Genomic DNA, 23567 nt, shown 5'->3' with positions numbered 1-23567 from the left:
CTCGCAGCCGTTGGGGGACCTTCGCGAGAGCGAGCGGGGACCGGTTGGTCTCACTGCTGGCCAAGCGGGGACGAAGGTCCACCGCCGCCCGATCGGGGCCTGCCACGCTGCTTCCGCGAGTGGCAGGCTCCATGGAAAGCCGCAACAGAGTTTGCAAGGCGGGCGAGACAAACAATAGTGTACTTAATTATGCCTGTTGTAATGGCATTTTGTACATAAAGTACATTTGGTGATCATCTATTTTCTTAAACTATGAAGAGTAAAAAAGCATGTAGCCTGTGAATATTTCTTTACGTGCGGACGTGACACACATAAGCAAGTGGCGCGGGAGCCTTGGCCACATCAAACTCATTTTGTAAACAGAAGCGCTAGGAATCAGGCGAGCCTTATCCACAGTTGAAACATGAACACTGCTTAAATGTATGAAAATAAAAGTGTACCGTCACTTAAGTATTTAGTATTTAGTATCATTCAATGCATGTATAGAAAATATTGAATGAAAATAATCCCCAATAAATGTTAAAAAATATTTTGAAGACATTAAAGAACATCTAAAAGCATTTGAGTTTTTTTGTGGAAATATATTGAATATTATTGGGGGGACCAGTGCAAAGACAATTTAGTATGGATTGGTTCCGTATATAACCTATATACTGTATATATATATATATATATATATATATACATACATACATACATACATACATACATACATACATACATACAATTGTATTATTGTCATATTGCATGATCCATCATCTACCAGGCTGTAACTTCACAAAGGACGGCTTCAGGTTAGGTTCCAGGATTTTACAATATTCCTCTGAATTCACGATTCCCAGGACTATGTGGAGTTCTCCAGTTCCTGAGGATAGAAAGTCAGCCCAAAATTTAACATTCTCACCACCCTACTCCACTGTAGGGAGAAGGTTTTTTTTGCTGGTATGCAGTGTGGACTTTTAACCAAACATGACTGTTTTAGTTGTGACCAAACAGTTCAATTTTGGACTTATTTGTCCACTGAAGGGATTTCCAAAAAGCTTCAGGTTTGTCCAGGTACTCGCTGGCAAAGTTGAGATGGGCAGCTTTGATCTTTTTTGTGAGCAGAGGCTTTTACCGAGCAAGCCTTCCATGAAAGCCTTGTCGATTGACTTTTCTTCTGATTGTTGAAGCATGCACATGTGTCCCAGATGCAGTAAAAGAGGTCTGCAAATCCCTTGATATGATGTTCGAGTTGGCTTTTCCCCTGAATTAGCATTTTTCTTGTGGGTCTTGCTGATATTTTAGAAGGTTGTCCACTCCTAGGCAGGAATGTAGTAATTTTCAGTTTTCTCTAGTTGCGGATGATGTGCTTCACAGTGGAATGATGAAGCTAAATTTTATTTATATTACTTTATAGCTTTCCCCAGACAGAGTGCTGTCACTACCCACTTCTTGAGGTCCCCAGATATTTCTCTTCCTCTCAGCATGACTGACCTGTATAGGTTCACCTGGGTAAGACTAAAGTGATGTGGTTTTGTTTCAGTCAGTGATGCACAAATTCTTCGCAAAACCTCTCTTATTTCATTGGTCCATTTCAGTGGTTAGTTTAGCTACCAATTTTTCCTATCTGATCCTACTTGACTGCTTGTTTTAAGCAATGCAGCTCAAGGTTCACTTACTTTTGCACCTTCATGAATTAACCAAAAAAAAAAAAGAGGCGAGTGTATGTTTTTTAATTTAATTTATGTACCATTTAGATTATATATATAGGGTATAAAGTTTAATTTGTTAAATTTTTTTACGTTGTTGTTTTTTAACAATTTGATAAAATTTAATTTTGAAACCAAATTTAATTTGAACCCATTGTGTTCGTAAGCTGAAGACTACCTGTATTGCAAAACTTTTCATTTTATTCTTCATAAGGTTTGATTAAAAAAAAAAAAACACACAACAAACATAATAATGGGAAATTGTTTTATTTAAAGAAGTGTGCATTGGGTGTGTACAACCCACGTGACACATTTCAGAGTTAAAGTCATCCTGAGTGTACAATAAGTTGATGGTCACAAAGACACTCAATTGTGTTGACATTCAAATTCAGGAGGCTTCCTACTTTGGGCAATTCCTATGAATATTGATTGGATGGATTGATTACCAAATTTCAAACATATAAACACACAAGATTGGTGTATAAACAGCACAGTTGATAAGTGGTTATCATTGTCATTGTTATCAAACGTCATGACGATTTTAAGATTTCTGACAGGGACCCTAGAAAATAATGCAGCAGTATTTTCAATTTGTGGTGGAGGTATTGAAGTGGTGGGGGACAAAGTGATATATTTGTTCACAGGGCGTCAAATGTGTTGTGATGCCCTTGACCTCACATCAAGGGTTGTGGATTTGAATGTTGGCTTGTCTTAAAAAATGAAGTGTTAAGTGGAAGGCATATTTGCATCTCCATCAATTAGGCCAATACAATATGATCCAATACAGTCAAAATACTTGTAAAATTACTCCGACTTTGATTCATTTCAATTACAATGTAACAGAGGTGGGAGTAAGTCATTATTTTGCAAGTCCCAAGTAAGTCTCAAGTCTTTGCCCTCAAGTCCCAAGTCAAGTCCCAAGTCAAGACTGACAAGTCCCGAGTCAAGACTGACAAGTCTCAAGCGATTCACAAGTCCTACACTTTTAGTTTCAAGTCCTGGTAGAATATATTATTTGAGGTGACCATCAAAGTAGGAGTTGCCGTGTTTGCAATGTGTTACCAATTAGTTTACAGTCTCATTAACTATGCAGCTAGCAACGATAATTAACCAATAAAAACTGACATTAGCTTACTTACCGTTCTTTATGCAACTTCAGATGTTGAACGATGTTTGAAGTTGTTGCTTCTCCATCAGTGATCTAATCTTGGATATACTGCAATTATTTTTTTGTTGACCACCTCATAGTTTTTGTACGCAAACAACTAGAGGTGCAACGTATGACAAAAGTCACGGATCGGATTGTTTAAAATAATAATAATAAATGAAATCTGATAAATAGAACTTTGTCTTAATTTATTTTATAAAATGTTTTTGCCCATTAAATTTAGAAAAATATATATGAACTCAAAATGTCTAATATGGCCATTAGGATTTATGAACACAATTTTAAGTGCAATATAAGCCAAAATACATAATTACTTTATACATGGTCCCTAGGTAAAATAACAAGGTATCCTACCTTACCTTATATTGCACTTGGAGTTGTGTTCCTAAAACCCAAATGGCCATATTCAACATTTTGAGTTAAATGTTTTGTTTGTTTTTAAGCTAGTGTTTTATAAAATAATTATAAATGAAGGCAAAGTTCTAGTTAGTTATTTTTTAATAATGAAAAATACATCTAAGTGCAATTTAAGGCACGTTCCCTTCGTTTAAACAGGGAGAGTGGATTACAAAGTAGCATAGGTCCACAATAAGTATAGCGAACAAGCCAAGCAACAGCTGTCATATACTGTTGGTAGCCAGGCACTCGATGTTAATGCTAACAGTTAGCCACTAGCCACGAACGCCTTGTACTTGTACCGTATCGTGCAATGACGGCGTAATTAACTTGCTGTTTCTTCATGTCCTAAATTCGCTATTTAATATACTTTCGGGGTGGCATTATGATAATGGTGGTAGAAAATGTGTAATTTCAATAAAAAGGTGGATAATGCAAGGAAATGTTCAAGAGAAGTAGTCAAGTTGGCGATCACGCCACCATACAGGCAGACTTCAAAGTAAAATCTGCCAAGGCTGTTGCATTGGTGTCAATGTATTATTTGGTCAGCTTTATTTTAAAGTTTGCCTTTAGCGTAGGCGGCGTGTGTTTGCCCCTTTGCGGCCTCTCTGACATTACTGAATGACGGCACTGTGTCAGCCCAGTTCGCACACACACACCGAGAGGAACTTACCCGTTAGATACATTTTAATCTTTTTGTTTTGGTGGAAGAAGCAAGTATTTTCAAGTCAAAGGGCTCAAGTCCGAGTGAAGTCGCAAGTCATTGTTGGTAAAGTTCAAGTCGAGTTGCAAGTCTTTTAACATTTTGTCGAGTCCAAAGTCGTCAAATTCATGACTCAAGTCTGACTCGAGTCCAAGTCACATGACTCAAGTCCACGCCTCTGCAATGTAATACAATTAAATTATGATGTACTACAGTCTGATTCACTTTAGGAAAGTAACATTGTTTAAAAACAAAAACCTTGAAAAATCCTATATGTCGCCAAACCCTTCTGGACATGTAGGGCTGCTTCCGCTACGGCATGCTTCATTTTTACACTCACAATAATGTAGTAAGAGTTGGCCAAGCCTCGCGAGATTTGGTTGCTTACAGTGGAGATAAGACAATAAGAATTGCACACGGAAAAAAAAAATGTTTACCAAGTATAGTGATTTTTAAGCAATACATCTCAAAACATATACTGTACCAATTTTTGCTTCTTCTTTTTTTTAAATTAAGTCCTCGACTCGATGTGTTTGGTTATGTTAGGATAGTATAGTGAAATGTTTACAAGGTACACAATCGCATGACATGATGTGTCTGATCAGAAAGTCTAACACCTATAAATGAAACATGGACAACTGGCGGATATTATGTATCCAAAAGAGGAAGGGTGACGAAAATTGATGATGACAATGAGTTTCAGTGAGATAGTTCTATCATATGACAGCAGGCTGTGGATACAAAATAGATGCAGTTACACATCACCATTTAAATATCAAAACTGTGTGAGTTGATTTATTTTTTAAACGTAACAAATATACAAAATACACAGTACTTTACCTTACTGATCCACACTTCTCTTGCCTCTGTACATCACTGCAAGAAAGTAGATTTGTTGATTTAGAAACAAATTTTAAATACAAAGATAAACTCATCAGTTTTAAAGACAAAAATATATTAAAAATAGCTAAACCAAAAAGAATGTATTCGTTACAAAACGCACTTACCTGTACCAACATCACCACCTGTGCAAGAGACTGAAAGATGCAAAATAATATAAAATCAGCCAAAATGTTTCATATCTTTTAGTCACAAAGCACTAAATTTGAGGTATGAATGATTTTTCATGAGTCTAGGCAGTCAGTATTATGCCACCATACCTAAATAAACCCTCTGAGCACAGAATGAGACATTGCTGCCGTCTGGTGTCAGTGGAGCCACCATTACATGATAAATGTCTCCACATTGGACGTTTGCAATATCACAGCTGTTCTCTCCTGCAGATGTAGTACAGTTGTAGTTGTTGTTACTGCCCATTATTTCGGCTATGTAACGGTGGCTGCTGCCAGTGGTGCGCCATTGCAGCCGCAAAGCGTTTCCAGCCATCTTGTACATCCTTACACCTGATGGACAACATGCACCTGCCAGACAGAGACAATGAGGCAGTGACCAGCATTATTGTGGTTCTCATATTTAATGAATGCAATGTCTAAAAAAAAAACACATATGTAACATATGTGAAAGTAGAGTGATGAGCGATGTCAGAAACATTTATATGAATGTGGTTCATTATGTCAACTCAGTGTTGTTTGTTTGACTGTGCCTTTCAAAATAAAGGCAAGAAGAAAAAGGTTGATGATTAACATAACACTCCATGCAGTGGTTACAACAGTGGAGTCCAAAATACAACTTGGCCATTTGTGGCTCACTATCCATTTTTAGGTGGCCATGGCATATACTACAAATAGTATTTGACACGGCCCCAAAAGACAATAAAAAAATAAAAAGCTAGAAGTAGAATGAATGTAAATAAATAAAAAATTAATTAAAAATACTGTTATTTCTGGACTATAAGCTGCTACTTTTTTCACTTGCATTCGATCCTGCGGCTAATACAAAGTTGCGGCTCATCCATCAGATCACAAGGGGGCGCATTATAAAGGAAGCGCAAGAGTGTCAGGCAGAGCAAAACAAACCAAGTGAGCCCAAATACAGTAGGAGAGATGGAACAAGAGCGAGACAATTTGCGCCCTCATTATGTTACTGTAGGTGCCACAACAAATTGGTTTATATACTGTAAAAAATTTCCAAAAATTATGACTAAAACAATACAATTACTCTTCAAAACAATGTGGTGAATAAATATACTGTAGTTAAATATTAAGTAAAATGTGTCAAGATCCAATTTGTGAACTTATCACATTAATGACCCTCAAGTTCCACAGTTTGCGGTTGTTTTGGTTTTGAATGTGGAGATGGGATTCATCTATCTTCAGTGCAGGGGTGGATCTAGTCCAGTACGATACAGGCCCATGGGTCACCCCAAAATCTTGACTAAAATCCTTAACTATATGCCTTGTCAACTTTAACAGAAGCCTATCATGTAACAGTTTATTACATTATTCAAAAAATATTAACAATGTACAGGGTGACACACAAAAAAACGTTCATCACCTAAACTTGAATAACTTTAGAAATAATTAATCAATTCATTTTAGTTTTCAGATTTACCAATAATAATTAATATTCTAAGAGTCTACCAAATTTGACCTTCAAGATGCCATGGACTACTTAGGAAAAGACATTTATAGTTGAGGCATATTTTCGTCTTTCCCTTAGAGATAGGGTGAGAAGCTCGGCCATCCGGGAGGGACTCAGTGTCGAGACGTTACTCCTCCGCATTGAGAAGAACCAGTTGGGGTGGCTCGGGCATCTGGTCCGGATGCCTCCTGGACGCCTCCCGGGAACGGTGTTCCGGGCAAGTCCCACCGGCAGGAGGCCCCGGGGATAACCCAGGATACGCTGGAGAGACTATGTCTCTCGACTGGTCTGGGAACGCCTTGGGATCCCGCTGGAGGAGCTGGTTGAAGTGGCTGGAGAGAAGGAAGTCTGGGCTTCCCTGCTAAAGCTGCTGCCCCCGTGACACGACCCCGGATTAGCCCTAGATGATGGATGGATGGCATATTTTCGGCTGAAGTCCATCCATGCAGCTCAATTGCAATTCAAAGAACGGTTCAGATGTAGTGAATTTCCTGTCCATTCAATGATCTACAGATGGTTCAACAAATTCAGAACCCATAGGACTGTGCATATTCTCAATGGTAAAGACACTAACGGACAAATTCTCAGCACAGACTCCCGGTTGATCCAAAACTCCTGACTTCGCCGATGCACAGACTTGCTTGGGCTGCGGACAGAGTCTCTAACTGCAGCAATGTTGTGTGGTGTCCTTGATGATTTCGGTCGTCCAGAGTTTGATTGTCTATTGGTGTCTTTACCATTGAGGTTATGCACAGTCCCATAGGTTCTGAATTTATTGACCCATCTGTAGATCATTGAGTGGACAGGAAATTCAGGACATCCGAACCGTTCTTTGCGTGGATAGACTTCAGCCGAAAATATGCCTCAACTATAAATGTATTTTCCTCTGTAGTCCATGGCATCTCGAAGGTCAAATTTGGTAGACTCTTAGAACATTAAATCTTCTTGGTAAATCTGAAAAATAAAAAGAATTGTTTAATTATTTCTAAAGATATTCAAGTTTAGGCGATGACCGTTTTTTTTGTGTTAATTCCTTACTTGATTAATTTCAGCATCTGTAATAAATGAAAGTCAACTAATGTTAAAGTGGCTGTTGTGGCCTTCCATTTTTTGTGTATGTGGCCCTCAAAAAAGTTTGGACTCCTGGGCTACAAAAGTGGTTGTTTAAGAGTGTTGTTGTTGTTTGTTTTTCTTTTAAGTAACTAGATGCTGCCGTTGTCAACAACACAGAAGAGGCTGCACAGCCAATAATGCAGTACATTAGGCACAAGGTACACTTGGCTTCCATCTGTTCAAAAACATGTTTGTTTGGATAATTGAAGACAACAAATTTGATGTGCAGTACAGGTCAAAAGTTTGGACTCACCTCATACAATGCATTTTCTTTAGTTTTATGACTATTTACATCGTAGATTCTCACTGAAAGCATCAAAAGTAAGAACGAACACATGGAGTTATGTACTTTAAAAATATGTGAAAATACTGAAAACATGTTTTAGATTCTAGTTTCTTCCAAATAGCCACCCTTTGCTCTGATTACTGCTTTAGACACTCTTGGCAGTTTTACCTCTGGGAACTCCTTCAATACTGTTGGAAAAACATTTCAGATGACTACTCTTGAAGCTCATCGAGCGAATGCCAAGAGTGTGCAAAAAAATCATCAGAGCAAAGAGCGACTATTTTGAAGAAACTAGAATATAAAACATGTTTTCAATTATTTCACCTTTTTTTAAGTACATAACTCCACATGTGTTCATTTATAGTTTTGATGCCTACAGTGAGAATCTACAATGTAAAATATTCATGAAAATGCATTGCATGAGAAAGTGTGTCCAAACTTTTGGCCTGTATTGTAGCTGTGAATGTGAGTGTGAATGTGAGTGTGAATGGTTGTTCATCTCTATGTGTCAGTCATGTGACTACCCTGTGTTTTGTCAAAAGTCAGAATATATTCAACAGCTTCCATTTGAACTTGCATTGTAGTAATAGACCGATATGTTTCTTTCAAGTCCGACACAGATGCCAATTATTAGTAGTCAAGGAGACCGATAACCAATGTTTCAAGCCGATATTCATTTTCAGTAAAAGTAAAATATTACCATCAAAATTGACACCCAAAAAAATGTATATTTTTCTGTTTTTATCTTAAACATACAAAGAATTGACAGCTTTGTTTAAAAGTTCTAACTAAAATTGCAGGGAGCTTCCAGAGTCATCAGCAAACTAAGCAAGTAAATGTTTCCTAAAGTTTTCTATTAGAGATAAAGTTTTCAGCATAATTTCTTAATTTCATCATATGCATTTTTTATTTTTAAACACCCCAGTGTGTCAGCATATGTATTTATAAAGTGGAAATGTAAATAAATCCATAAATGAAAATGCGGCTAATTTGAGGTTTTCATCAGGGTTCGTGAACAGTTTCAAAAAATCTTCGCAGACAGTAAAAATTGTCTGAATATGTCTGAAATGCCCAGACGATAATTGGTCTATTCCTACTGCATTGTGTCATACATGATGAATGAACAGTCCGGAAACAGAATTACTCACTGGATGAGAAGCCCTGATAGGTGCAGTTGACACTGCGCCCACTGTGGCTGAAAGCCTTCATGGTGACTGTGTAGTTTGTGCCACAGGTGATGCATCCCATGAGGCAGTGGAAGTCCTCGGTGTGGCAGCTTGCATGACCACGCGGTGATGTCAACGAGGTCAGAAATGTATAAGCACCTTTAGCGTGAGACCATGAGACATTGGTCATCGCCTGATTGACCTGGTGCACGGTGGGACTGGCTGGACAACAGGGTTCTGTGGGGTAAGAAAATGTGTACAGTGATCAATGACAAATCAGCATATAGAGAATTTAGCTGTTTGATTGCCAGTTTGGAGCAGCATTGATTCTGTCACAAAGCGTGAATTCTTTACCGGTTTCTAGTGTTTCAGAATAGCTGGTTAAACTCTGTCCAGCAGCACTGATTGCAATGACGGTGACATCATAGATGGATCCACAGGGAAGATCTGTGATGTCACAGCTACTTCCTAAAGAGGTGCAGGTGTGTGTGCCATCTTCTCCCACTGCGTTCACGCTGTAATTTGCAGCACGATTGTTTGCTGTCCAGCTTACACTGACACAGGAAGAGTTTTTGGGATCAAGCTTGATATACATGGGCATGCAGGGGGCTGGCCAGGAAGAAGTAATAGATACAGATTTAGAATGATAGATAACAAAATAGATAAGCATGGTTAAATGTTATTAAACCCTATTATGACAAACGTATCATGTGATACTTGAGTTTTTGAGGCTTTTCTAAAATGTACCACTTTTAGTACGCGTGCTTCCTCTAGTGCTAAATAAAGAATCATGTTACAGAGGCTTAAGCTTTCTTTAATTTATCCATCCATTTATTTTCTTAACCGCTTGTCCTCACAAGCCAGCCAATCGCAGTCTTTAATTCAGTACATTACGTTTGTTCAGTACAGTTCAATTGTGTTTACCTTGGGCGTTCGATACAGTTGTATTTACTATTTTAGGACTGTTAGGTACAATTTTCATGTATTTTTTGTGTGCAATGCATTTCAAGTGAATCAATCTTTTAGTACAGATTTGTATTTTTGTATCTTTAAACACAATGATAATGTTAAAACTATACATAAGGTTAGAGTTGCATACAACAACTATTAAAAATACTTTTAAATAATAAATAAACTGGTTCATCTTTGCTGATCACTTACTTATGCCTAATACGCGACTCTATTATGAGGGTGGTACTTGGAGTGCAAAGTAGTTTTGGAGGTGTTGATGTAAAAAGTTTGATAATCACTGCTACATCATTAGAGTGATGTTTTATTTGTTTTTTCTTAACTAGCCAGATGTGTAATATATAATCCACTCGAGGGCAGTCATTTGTTCAATAGCCAACAAAACATTAAAAAAAATAGACAATTTCGTTTTCAAGGAGAACATTACCAATTTTGCAATTATTTAGGTCAGAAACAAATTCATTTTTCTTATTGAAACAACTATAGGAGTAGCTACTGGGGTGAGTAGGGGGTTAAAAATGTGCATATCAAACGTGCCACAGCAGGTTTGTGAGGTTAAACTGGCTGATTTACACAGGTAAATTAACACAACTCATGAATAATAACACATGATAATCTCTTGCAGCATTAACTTTGCTTTGGCACCACCGTGATTTGACATAGAATGGACTTGATTATTTCACAACATGGCAAAAGAGATGCAAACACTCCACTGTCCATTTTACCCACGTCTACTGAGAGAAACCCAAAGTGGATCTCAGCCTGAACAAGGAGAAATAGCTTTCAAAACTGAAGTATTCCTGTTCCATTGATCAATTTCTCAATGATGCATGATAGTAGCTCTAATGTCACCAGTGTATCACTTGTTACGAGGAGGACTTAAAACAAGTTTTTACAGCTAAGAATTCTCTGAAAACATATAACTATGGCATAAAACAGAGGCACTTATTGTGCATAAAAATTAACAGATTTTAGGATTTACAAACTACGTAAGAAATAAAAGACAAATAATCTTAAAACAATATTAATAATTTTAGAAATTCTGCTCTTGCATAGTATATTATTCTCAAAACAAGATCAATAAGGCTTTATGGCTTGATATAAGAGTTTAAGTCTAGGTTAGATAGTTAATTTTTGCAGTGCAGAATAATATTGTTTATCTTATAATAAATTATGTTATTTTTTTATGTTTGGAATTAAAAATGTTTGCTATTTTGTGTACTGTAATGTTTTGTTTTATAAAATAGAATAGTTGATCATGTAACTGTGATACAAATTAAATAAAAAAAAAATCCATGCATGTTTATTGTGTTTTGTTTACAAGGACCAGTAAGTGCTACATTTTCCCTAACCCTAACCATAATTTTTTTTTTTTATTGTACTATACGTTTTATTGTACCGGTACATTTAGAAGAGAAATAAAATGTGTGATTAATCGTGAGTTAACTATTGAAGTCATGCGATTAATTACAATTTTAAAATTTGATCGCACGACACCCCTACTTTTTATCTACCCTATCAACTCTAATATTATTTTTTTGGAGGATGTGTAGTTTATAGCAGGAGTTCCAACAAAACATAACCACTAGTAATCAGAAAATTGTAATAGTACATTAACTTTTAGTATTTGTTTTCATTGATTACTGTGTCATATTATTCTTCATTATTTGATTCATATTATGTATATGTGGTCTACCTGTATCTTTGGTGTGAGCTTTGCATGCACGATTACAGCCGCTCATGTCGTTGCAGGGTGTCACGATCACACTGTAGGCACTGTCACAGCTCAGGTCAGAGAGAGCGCACACCCGTGCAGTGTCATTGCACAGGATGACTTCTGAAATATCTGCTGCTCGAGTCTCATACAGATCTGCTCCCCGAGATGCTGTCCATGTGATCTCCAGAGTTTCCGTGCTCACCAGGGAGACGGACACACCCTCTGGACAACAGGGCACTGACAAAGGCATGTTGCACGCAAGTTAACACAGACAAATCAGGTTAATAGAAAGAGGAACAGACTTGTCGTGCATGAGATGTGACTTGCATGTGGTATAGTTGAGTTCAGGTCCTGGAGGACTGGAACCAGCATAGTTGTAGGCGAACACATACATATGGAACATGTAGCCACATTGGCAGTGGTAGGTGCAGTTGTTGCCGGTAGTATTGCATGTTACCTCACCGCCGTCACCTTTCTTGACGTAGGCCCTGTAGTTATCTGCATAGGGTTCCATATCCCAGGACAGAGTGCAGTTTCCTTTCATTGACTCCACCAAGGCTAAAGAGCTGGGTGGGCAAGGGACTGAGAGGGACAGATGACAATTACACATCGTTTAAAAAAAAAGGAACAATATTGAACATTTTTGTGTTAGCATTTGTCTCTTAGCATTTATACAAGATATCTTTGTGGTTCTAGGTGACAAGGGTTGAGAAAAGGTCCTGTGGAAATCAAAGTTTTCATACTCACAGGTAATGAACTCAACAGGAATTGAAGGGTAGCCGGGCCCTGCCTCATTGGAGGATATAACCTGGATAGTATGCGACTCTCCACAGCCCACTGGTGAGAGGTTGCAGGGGCTGGATGTGGTGTTACATGTGAGGTTCTGATCACTCATCACATAGTACTCTACGTTGCCATAGACTTCCTGATTTAATTCCCAGGACACAGACAGTACAGCTTGGTCGACAATCATCACCACAGAGACTTCCACGGAAGCTGGTATCGGGGGTCCTGTCAATACACAAGGATGAAACACAGGGACGCATCCAATAATAAACTAGTTAGACTGTATGTGTGTAACTGTTTCTGGACCTTTGTTTGCCAATAAACACATAGGCTACTGAATGGCATAGTTGTCATAGTTTCCGCCCTATAATTTACCAATGATAAGGGAATCTGATCAGACTTTTCCCATTTTAAACTGGACCCATTTAGAGTCTTGTTAAACCTATACCTCTGTTAGGAAGAGTCTTTAAGCAAATATAAAATGTCAAAGTGCTTCCTTACGTGTTGTCTGGTTGATGTACAAACTTCCTTCTCCCTTTCGTCCTTCAGCGTCCCAACCATACCCCATGACCATGAAGAGTGAGCCAGCTTCCAGTCCTGAGAGTGTCAAATTGGTGCTGGTGGTGTTTTGTTTCATGGTTGCGTTGGAGAAAACGTCGTACATGGCCACGGTGTACTGGACAGCACCGTCAATGGGGTACCAGGATATAACAATGCTATCATTACCGGGAGAAGAAGTGTAGAGCTGAAGAGGGGGCAAAACTGCGAGGGAGGGGAAAAAACTTGATGAGATGTGTGGTTTGTAAAATACAAGTACAGTCTCACCAAAGACTGCGGTTGGTGTAAAATACAATTATTTGATACAGTAGCTCCATTTATGGCTTCAGTCATTCTGAGAGAGAGAGGGACAGATAGAGAGAGACAGAAATATAGAGAGAGACAGGGTGAGTGAGTGAGTGAGTGAGTGAGTGAGTGAGTGAGTTTATAGCATATTAAATGTGTAACTATAAAAGCTGTCTACATATTTTCGGCTCTGGAATTGGAATGTTCAACAGTTCCGTGAAAACCCAAGTTCAATTTCACCCCAGACTTCATCACAGGAAAAAAAAAAGACCTTTTATCCAAATCTCTTGTAACCTGAAGTTAAATATAAATACATAATATATAACTATCAATGTTTATATGTTGCTCAACTAATATATATTAAAAAAAAAAAAAAAAGATACACAATACTGTAACATTGATTCTATTAATGTGATCCACAAAAATAAGACGTGACATGTATGGATGCACTTAAAATTTGGCCACTGAAAATGTTGCCCAAATGGCCATTTAGATCAGGGGATGCCGTGAAGCCCTTTGAGTCTTGTTTGTGATTTGACTTGACTTGAACTAAACAGATCTTTAAAAAACAATTTGTCTGATATTGCTGAACTCCTGAAAATCTTGCACGCATACCTTCACAGAAAATGACACAGCCGAGGAAATGTGTCTATGTTTTTTAAAGTATTATAATTTCTTTCAGTGTTTCAGTTTTCAGCCTTGAGCTCCTCATATTCGTTTTTTTTGTTTACAGCCAAGAAAAGTCATTCCTGTACATCTCTAGTGAAAACAGTAGGCGATTCAGATACTGGATTAGATGTTGCCCCTGGGGTGAGGGTGGACCTGAGAGGATGTGTACTGAATATGAGGTCAACTCTTTGTGTTTTACATAGAAGGCTCCGGTAAAGTTACCAACAATAAAGAACAATCCCGGAAGGCTCCTGTCATATTTTTCATATAATGAAAACCTAGAGTTGCTCGAACATTGTTGATGTATCAAGTGAGTGTAACTGTGCTATGAGACAATAGAGAAGATCGAATGGCCACTACTGAGAATGGGGTATAATGTGACTTATTTTTACCTGTATAATATACACTTTTTGTGTTATTCCCCATGTATTGTATAAGTCTTCCCAGGCATGAAAGTGGCAAAACTGTACCTGTCTTTCCAATCACAGAGGGAGATGGCTGGTTGTGTCCTCCGCTATTTGCCGCCATGATCCTCAATGTATACTCAGTGTACGGTGTGAGGGAAGTGATCTCAGCTGGGGAGGAATAAACTGTGTCCTCTCTATAAAAACCATCAGAATTCTGAATGCGTACAATGTAATGAGTTGCTCCTGTCACCAAGTTAAATTCAAATATTAATGTTTGGCTGTCCTTTGGCTTGATATTCTGGATGGGATCCATCAACCTAGGAGCTGAAATGGTAAAAATAGTTTTGATCAGGTTGGGACATTTAAGAAGAGGAAAAACTTTCTTACAATGAAAATAAATGCAAATATGTCTTAACACAGTTTTCATAATGTTCGGAAAGTTCTAACCTCATCATATTTTAGAATTACAGCAAAAGTGGAAGTATAAGATCAGATCCCAAATAATTCATTTGGGGTAAAAAACATATAATATTAGTGACTTGTTTTACCACATAAATGTCACCTTACCCCCCAAAAAGTATGTGTTAACCTCACCTGTGAATGACTGAACCGTTAAAATGTCCAGTGGGTTATGGTTAATATCCAAAGGTTGAACCGTGAAGACGTATAAGTTGTTCGGGGACAGAGAGTTGACCGTGCCCATCACTGTGTTTTCACCAAATTGGATGAAAGCAACGATGTCTTGCGAGCCTTCTAGAGACACGGTGATCAAGTAGGAGGTGGCTCCAGGATATGCGTCCCATAGCAGAGTTGCACTTCTGGATGTTATTGCGAATACTGATGCCGTGAACACTGAGAGTGGAGGTAAGACAAGTTTGTTACACAATAGATTATTTTTTCTTTTGTAAAGCACAATTATGTTTTCGTCATTGTTATGTTTATGACATTGTTGGTGATATACACTCATATCAATAGACTACATACACAACATATGTTAAAAAATAATAATAAATAAATAAATAAATATATATATAAATACAATACCCGTTTGAGCTGAAGCCTGTAAATTCCAGTGAAAAGAAATTATTAATACAGTTGCTTTCAATTAATCAACAATTCATGCTAACATCTGTCGGTACATACATTTTTCTTTACACTTTTTTCTCCTTTTATCAAGACTTTTAGTAAATAGGCATCAGAAAATTTCTTACCTGTGTGCATGTACACACCAAAACAAAAGCAACCAGACCCTTCAATGCATTCATTTTTCAAAACTCACTTTTACGTTGCCACTCTATCAGCTATGATTCAATTCAAAACTGTGTCTCACTCTAACTGATTCACCTTTTGTAAAAATGGATCTGTTCTTTGTGTTGGTTGTAATACATATACTACCAAGACACGCCTTTTTAGCATGCATATCCAATCATAGCAAAGCAGACACATGACTAAGAAACTGGACTGGAATTTTCTTGTACTTGAGGTCACTTTACATAGCATGAGCATGTTTAAAAACTGGAGGTGGAGAAAAATAACATGTTGAGGTTTTATTCAGGAGTGACCAGGGAGGTTAGGATTTGATGAGATCTTTAGATAGACATCCAATGTTGGATGTTTTGGGGAAAAGGTTAGAGAGAGGAGACTTTTAGATGGTTTGAACTTTGGACAAATCCAGAGAAGATATAGTGAATATTCAGTGGAAGGGAAATAAGGATGGAGCTGACAGAAACAGAGTGTGAGAGGAAGACCTAAGATAAAGTTAATGGATGTAGTGAGGGAAGACATGAGGGCAGCTGAGAGGAGGATGCAGAACATAGACTTCGATGGAAAAGGTGACGCGCTATGGCGACCCCTACGGGACAAGCCGACATGAAAAGTAAAAGAATTGTTTAAAAACAACAGATACTAGCTAAAATGCTCTGTTGGCAGACATGTTAAAATGGTCAATGAAATAAAATAAAACTGAATTATATGTTTCTACATGCTATACGCAGCGACCGGAAGTCTTACCGGAAGTCGTAATGTTTGGCTTTCATTCGCCACTCACAGCATACACTGCAGACCAGACAGGAAGAGGTGCAGAGGAGTAGGGGGTGGCAAGTCAAGATGGCAACTGGCCCAGAGAACGGACTGAAAAGAATAGTTTGGAAAAGTAAGTTCGATATCATAGTCAGCAGTTTATCGCCCTGTTAAAAAGAATACAAGGCACTGGCCAGTGTATTTGTGTGATAGATATTTCAGCAAAGTACCAATTGCTTCCTTTTGTGACTTTGCATGGGTGAATGACAGTTCGCTTCAACTTTGACGGCGATGTAAAAAACGCAGTTGGTGTATAAGCAGCGGAACAACGAGAAGACTTTTGGCGATTTACGTGCTCTAACTTTACGGGTAAAAGAAATCCGAGGAATTCATTTTTTTTGACAAGTGTGACTGTCAGTCCGAAAGTGGGTCAACGCTCTTTTTATTTTGAAGCCACACCTCATGTCTCTCTACCGGTTACAGAGAGTTCGTAAAAATTACAGAATACTGTACTAACTACAGTGTCCCGAGACCTTTTAAATATTCTACACCACCAAGTGACAATAATGTGATGTAAGAAACCTTCATCATAGGTGGTAACACTCACTCACTGGCCACATTAGGTACACTCGCGAGAATTGGAATTTACCCTAACATAACGTTGAGACGTTCATTGAGGGCGTAATATTAGTGCGTATGTGTATGGGTGCTGAACACGACTATATATGACACAGTTGATACCAGACGTTTACATACGCCTAAATTAATTTTTAAAGTTATTATATTTCTTGTACAACTTAAAAAACTATTTTTTCCACTTGTTGTCAGTGTCGACTGAAGATGACATCACGTGCTGAGGAATTGGGTAATGACCAATCATGGCTCACCTGTTTTCTGGGTTTGGTCAGCAAACTGAGCCATGATTGGTCGTTACCTACTTCCTCGGCACAGGTTATGTCATCTTTAGCCTGCCAGCAAGCTACTCACGGAAGCAGCAAGGCAGGCCCCGATCAGGACAGCTGTGGACATTTGTGAGAGAAAAAGCGTATGTCCCCGCTTGGCCAGCGGTGCGATCAACCAGCCCCCGCTTGCTCTCGCGAAGGTCCCCGTTTGGCAGGCAGTGAGACCAACCAGTCTCCGCTCTCTCTCACGAAGGTCCTCCGACGGCGGCGAGGCAGCGAGCCGGTGGCAAAGAGGCGGCTTCTCGCTGCCGAACAGCTTCCGCTAGCTGGCGATGCGGGGCCCGCCTTCCTGCCAAATGGCTTCCAATGTTCCCTCAGTGCAATTTTGACAGACATTGGCTGTGCCAACGTAACAAAGTGAAAATATTTAGCTCACCATTCCCCGTTTCACCTCGTCATTGGAGACGTGAACGTGCGCGCGCCCAGGAGATAAGCCTCTGTGGATCGGAACCTTTTTGACGGATACCAGATCCATTTTTTTCCCCAATATCTGGGCCGATACCCGATCCACGTATCGGATCGGAGCATCCCTACTTTCTTCCAAAAGAGGCAGGAACATAGCGTGACCTACAATAATGGAGGTAGAAGTACACAGGTAGACCACAATTTGTGTAGACGGTGAAATCCGAAAGAGATCAGCGACTGCAAAGTAGTGGTAGGGGAGAGTGTAGCCAGACAGCAAAGGATGGTAGCGTGTAGGATGACTCTGGTGGTATGGAAGACAAAGGCAGAGCAGAGGACGAAATGGTTGAAGCTGAAAAAGGAAGAGTGTTGTATGACGTTCAGGAAGGAGTTGAGATTGCTCTGGATGGTCAGGAAGTGCTTCCAAATGACTTGACAACTACAGCAAATGTGATCAGGGAGACAGGTAGGACAGTCCTTGGTGTGTCATCTGGAAGGAAAGGAGATAAGGAAACTTGGTGGTGGAATGAGGAGGTGCAGAAGTGGATCCAGAGAAAAAGGTTAGCTAAGAAGAAGTGGGACACTGAGAGGACTGAAGAAAGTAGACAGGAGTACAGGGAAATGCAGCGTAAGGTGAAAGTAGAAGTGGCAAAGGCCAAACAAGGGGCTTACGATAACTTGTATGCTAGGTTGGACAGTAAGGAGGGAGAGACTGATCTATACAGGTTGGTAAGGCAAAGAGACAGAAAAAGGAAGGATGTGCAACAGGTTAGGGTAATAAAGGATAGGGATGGATTTGTGTTGACAGATGCCAATAGTGTGATGGAAAGAGTACTTTGAAGAGTTGACGAATGCAGAAAATGAGACAGAACAAAGAATAGAAGAGGTGACTGTTGTGGACCAGGAAATAGCAAAGATTAGTAAGGATGAAGTGAGAAGGGCATTGAAAAGGATGAAGAGTGGATAGGCACTTGGTTCTGATGATATACCTGTGGAGGTATGGAATTGTCTAGGAGAGGTAGCAGTATAATTTCTGACTGGGTTGTTCAACGGGATAGTGAGAAGATGCCTGGTGAATGGAGGAGAAGTGTGCTGGTGCCCATTTTTAAGAACAAGGGAGACGCGCAGAATTGTGGCAACTACAGAGGAATAAAGCTGATGAGCCACACAATGAAGCTATGGGAAAGAGTAGTTAAAGCTAGACTGGGGGCAGAGGTGAGCCCCCACCCCCCATTCCGGGAAAAAAATGGTGCCATTTTGCAATTCATAGCGTGCATTTTAGTGAATTTTCTGAGTAAAAATGTTGTAACATTACTCAGTGACTCCATTTTTTTTGCACTTATTTTACATTAAAATAATAAAACGTCTCCGGAACTCGGTGCACACAAGACTATTTTAAGACTTAAGTGTGCCTTATAGTCTTGAAAACACGGTACATTTTCTAGAAAACTTCTTGGGCGGCGGCCAGCCCAAGTATTAACATGGTGTGGGAATGGCTGCATATGATGCTGTATGGCAAACTTCAGACGAGCCTGAACATGTTCTGTCTTAAGCAGGGGGACGCCTGGCACTAAATGATGTGATTCCTTGTTGGCATAGTGTGTAACCTTTGTTACTTTGTTCCCAGATCTCTGCAGTTTATTCACCAGGTCCTCCCATGTAGTTCTGGGATTTTTGCTCACTGGTCACATGATCATTTAGGCACCACGGAATGAGACCTTGTGTGGACCCCAAAACCAGCCCTTGTTTGTTTTATAACCAAATATAAATTTTCCACTGTCATTTACCAATATGTTATATAAAAATCCTACACTGGGATTTCCAGGATTGTTCACATTCTGTCTCTTATAGTTGAAGTGTACCTATAATGAAAATTACAGATCTCTGACATCATTTTAATTAGGAGAGTCTGCATAGTTGGTGGCTTATTAAATTTTTTGCCCCACTGTCTCTTTCTGATGTGTATTTTTACAATACTGTTAGTGTAAATTAAAATCATATTAATAGATTTCAGATGCAGTTGCTCTTCTCTTGTACTTACACACTTTGTAATATAACCACAATATGTTCAATAAACTTGGCATGAGGAAATGCTAATTTCCAGTGTCTAACATGATTATACATTCTATGCTAGAATTGTATCTTTCTATGACTTATTAGTATCTTATATTAGCTCCCAAATGATGCAGTCTTGAAAACAGCCATCACCTGCCTTGATATCTGACATATTTGCATATTTTAAAATAGGAATTAAAGAAACAATTATCGAAGACTGCAGGAAATCAGAAGTATGGAAGGTAAGCGACCTTTCACTTTGGATTGGGTTTCTCTTGCTAAGACAACCCTCAAGTTATTGCTTTTTGTGTAGATTCCCTCTCAATTATCGACTTAACCTAGATTGAAATTCTCTTTTTTTAGTATATAGTCCGTCAAATTGAAAGTACTGTTTATCATATTGCAGTTTTTTTAAACCTGTTAATGTTCTCTACAGATATTGATTCTAGACCACTTTACCACCAAGCTCCTGTCATCATGCTGCAAAATGTCTGATCTGATGTCAGAGAAAATAACAAGTAGGCCATTCTCTCTAATTAGTACTTGATATGTGGTGTGTTTTCACAAACTCAGAGTTAATTTATCTGAGTTAAGTTGAGCTACTGACAAAAAATGCATTGTTTGGACAAAAATGTGGATATTTCTCCCAAATTAACTCCTTTAAGGTCTCTATTTTCATTTCTCTGCAACAAAAAAGTTCACATTGAGGTTGAAGTTATGAAAATAAGTAATTTGTAGTTTTAATTTGTGTTGTTAAAGTGTTTTTTTTTTAGCCTTCTCCTAGCTAGCACGTCTCGGAAGCCTGCTCCAAAATAACCTGGAGTTTCTCGCCTCTAATGTCGTTCACAAATAATTTATGAATGGAAATAGCAACCAAAATGTTAAACACCATAATGTGACCCTCACGCACGAAATCAAACAGAAGCCAGACGCACTTACAGCCGCGTTTAATAACAACATGGCTGTACATTTATGCGACACGCCTGTACGTGTACATGCTCTTCCTTACCTAATAGCAGATCATCATGTGATCGGGACTTCGGCGAACAAGCCAAACATAATTAATTGTCAGTTCTATGATCTGTACCTTTAACGAGTCTATTTCTACTTTTAATGTGATGCTTTTATTCATGCACTAAAGCAAATTATTTCAAGAGGGCATTAAATGCTTGTTTACATGAGAGCACATCCAACAAGCGTAGAGTATAGCGAGTCAGAATTTAGTGTAACATTTTTAAAATGCCTTTTGTGTAATCATGTACTATATTAAGTAATGTAAATAATGTGATGTTATGATCACTTCTTGATGTCGTCATTCATGTGACGACGAACTACTGCTGACAACGTACCTCATTGACAAATCAATCTGCAACATGGTAGAATTAGTTATCAGTCAGTCAGTCATCTTCAACTATGCTAATTGGGCGTTGTTACTTGGCGAGTATCCATGGAGGTTACGTCAGGGTGTTTTGCTCAAACAAGCCCTTGAGCAACTCTTTAATGTAAGGCTTTCTGCCTTAAAGTCAGTCTTTTCCATCTTCTTCGAACCAGACACTACAGTAATTCATGCGATTAGAGGTCAACCCCCACAGGAAGTTAAAAAAAAATCAATTAACGGCATTCATATTTAAAGTTTTTATTTATTTAAAATGATCTCTTGTTAAGTCAATGCTTTTACTATGACAGCCCTCTATTTTATTCTTTTTTTTTCCTTTTTTTTTTCCATCGTCACTCTGCGAGCCAAATGTGATTGGCGGTGGGTCAATTTTGGGCCGCGGGCTTGATGTTGTCCAACCCCTGCAATAGACTAATTCATTGCAAATCCTATTTTGAAAAAATGCTCTTCAAATACTTATGTATTTGACTGTATATAAGAGAAATTAACAACATTGGTGCACTAAATAGATAACTATATACCACGACCTAGGTGTCATCAGATAAAATCATGTTTTTTCTTTAGTTGTGGAGGATCTGTACAAAGTCAGAGAACCTGTTCTGGAAATGAAGGCCATTTATTTTATGACGCCAACAGCTCAGGTATACTGCTCCTTGATCTCCGACACCGTGTTTTGTACTGTGAATCATTTTTACCCTTATTCTGACATCTTCTATTCTTTTACAGTCTGTGGATGCCTTCATTGCCGACTTCAAGCCGAAACCCAAGTACAAATCGGCATATGTTTATTTCACTGACTGTAAGTAATTTGCTAATGACTACTGATACACAACGAGCAGACTATTGTTTTGACTAATGTTGAGAGTTGACAGGCAAATGAAAGTGATTTATCCCTCAGGCTGTCCTGATGACCTTTTCAACAATATGAAGCTGTACTGTGCAAAGTACATTCGGATTTGCAAAGAAATAAATATGTCCTTCATGCCTCACGAAGCACAGGTATGTTTTTTAAGATATTTTGTGTCCTATTTTTTCTTCTTGATGTCCAGATTTGCATGTTGCGTAGTAAATCCTTGCAATCATTTGGTTATGCCTAAACTGATGTTTTTAACAATTGTTAAAATTGATATGCTTACACATTTGGGGAAACAGGGAATAAGATTCCATGATGATGTTGCCAAGATTCATCCAGCTCAAACTCTGAAAGAGAATTTGTATACATGAGACTGTCTACTCTAAACCTGTTTCTCCCAAACAAGGGTATAATGCATACCCCTAGGGGTGCGCGAGCACAATGTAGGGTGTGTGTGCCAGTGGGTACATTTACAGTGATATTTTATTTCCAAGATAGACATGATTATTATTTATTTTGATTAAATATTCTTTAACTCATATTACATAATTTGCCAAACAATGTGTTTACTTTTATATTTAAATTTAGTTAAAGGGATTACATCAATGATTAAAACTTACCTTTGACACAATGGCGATGTCATTTTTTATGAAATATTGGGTATTTTGCTGGCTATTTCTCTCATGCGAAAGTAAAATGGCCGGTTCAGTAAAACCCTGCCTATCCCCGTGTCGTTGCCGCTCCCCTCTCGTCCAAGCCGGCGGCTACCAAGGAGCGCTGTATGGTGAAGGTATTTTTAAATTACTATATTGAGTGTAATCTTTGCGTGTTCCAAATAATTGCATTGAGATCTGATGAAGAAGGTTTCTTTGCAAAGATTTATTTAGAAACTTCTAAAGACACAGTTAGGACACCCACATCTGAATGCAACGTGGAGCCCCAAGTGTGTACTCGAATACAAAACATCCACTTATTTATAGTCAAAAGATAAAAGGTTCCTCTTCCCGCGTCTTGATTGAACAAAGGACAGACATGTCGACTCCTAGGTTGAACAAAGGTGTAATGTTGAACAAAGGACAGACATGTCGACTCCTAGGTTGAACAAAGGTGTAATGTTGATGGTAAACAGACATCTTTAACAGTTCCCCTTCTTGCTTGGGGGAACAGATGCAATCAGGATCTGACCCCAGACCTTCAGTCCCTAATGACAAGAGACTCTGATAGCATCATGCACATTCCTATCTTCAATAGCTTTGAGGGTACGAAGATCAAATAAAGTTCACAAAATCACCATCCCACTGTATTATTTTAAACACTCATGATTATATCACGTCTATATGCCTATAAGTAAATTCAAAAACAGCAAAACTATAAATTGAAAATGTTAAATGTCTTCAATGGCCATGCAAGACCAGCCAGCAGTTG

The 23567-nt window shown here is 38.6% G+C and overlaps 3 protein-coding genes across 12 annotated transcripts in view; 2 read left to right on the top strand and 1 right to left on the bottom strand.

Annotated features, from left to right (window-relative positions):
- Positions 1–11926, top strand: part of fam102bb (family with sequence similarity 102 member Bb) — a 96909-nt gene extending 84983 nt beyond the window's left edge. For all 4 annotated transcript variants that reach the window (XR_013296466.1, XR_013296465.1, XR_013296467.1 and 1 more), the window contains 4 exons: positions 7699–7770; positions 9133–9308; positions 9429–9546; positions 11786–11926. The gene's annotated coding sequence lies outside the window, so the exon portion shown is untranslated. The remainder of the gene's footprint in view (positions 1–7698; positions 7771–9132; positions 9309–9428; positions 9547–11785) is intronic.
- Positions 2038–16690, bottom strand: LOC144062884 (fibronectin type III domain-containing protein 7-like). Of its 2 annotated transcripts, XM_077584672.1 has the most exons (12): positions 15050–16690; positions 14519–14779; positions 13038–13298; positions 12498–12761; positions 12078–12332; positions 11730–11987; positions 9419–9673; positions 9047–9301; positions 5119–5379; positions 4966–4995; positions 4799–4834; positions 2038–4689 (listed from the first exon to the last, which is right to left on the bottom strand). In XM_077584672.1, the coding sequence occupies exons 1-11, from the start codon at positions 15420–15422 to the stop codon at positions 4800–4802; spliced, it is 2508 nt and encodes an 835-aa protein (XP_077440798.1). In that variant the 5' UTR covers positions 15423–16690; the 3' UTR covers positions 2038–4689; position 4799. The 2 variants fall into 2 exon arrangements, with proteins under 2 accessions (XP_077440798.1, XP_077440799.1); XM_077584673.1 differs by lacking the exon at positions 9419–9673.
- The window catches only part of stxbp3 (syntaxin binding protein 3), a 22056-nt gene continuing 14988 nt past the window's right edge, over positions 16500–23567 (top strand). For 4 of the 6 annotated variants that reach the window (XM_077584676.1, XM_077584675.1, XM_077584674.1 and 1 more), the window contains exons 1-6: positions 16500–16607; positions 20086–20135; positions 20330–20411; positions 21854–21930; positions 22016–22088; positions 22188–22288. In XM_077584676.1, the coding sequence (XP_077440802.1) occupies positions 16562–16607; positions 20086–20135; positions 20330–20411; positions 21854–21930; positions 22016–22088; positions 22188–22288 (429 nt within the window). In that variant the 5' untranslated portion in view covers positions 16500–16561. The remainder of the gene's footprint in view (positions 16608–20085; positions 20136–20329; positions 20412–21853; positions 21931–22015; positions 22089–22187; positions 22289–23567) is intronic. The other 2 variants (XM_077584677.1, XM_077584680.1) reach the window with 2 other exon arrangements.

This window comes from Vanacampus margaritifer, chromosome 13 (assembly GCF_051991255.1).
Source record: "Vanacampus margaritifer isolate UIUO_Vmar chromosome 13, RoL_Vmar_1.0, whole genome shotgun sequence".
Lineage (NCBI taxonomy): Eukaryota > Metazoa > Chordata > Actinopteri > Syngnathiformes > Syngnathidae > Vanacampus > Vanacampus margaritifer.
The sequence above is the reverse complement of the archived record's forward strand: the minus strand, read 5'-3'. Positions and strand labels throughout refer to the sequence as shown.

Coding starts and splice junctions, on each gene's coding strand:
- LOC144062884 (XM_077584672.1), bottom strand. CDS start 15,422: ATGAGTGTATATCACCAACAATGTCATAAACATAACAATGACGAAAAC. Junction 14,780..15,049: donor AACGGTTCAGTCATTCACAG/GTGAGGTTAACA, acceptor TTACCATTTCAG/CTCCTAGGTTGATGGATCCC. Junction 5,380..9,046: donor CTATCAGGGCTTCTCATCCA/GTGAGTAATTCT, acceptor TCTGTCTGGCAG/GTGCATGTTGTCCATCAGGT.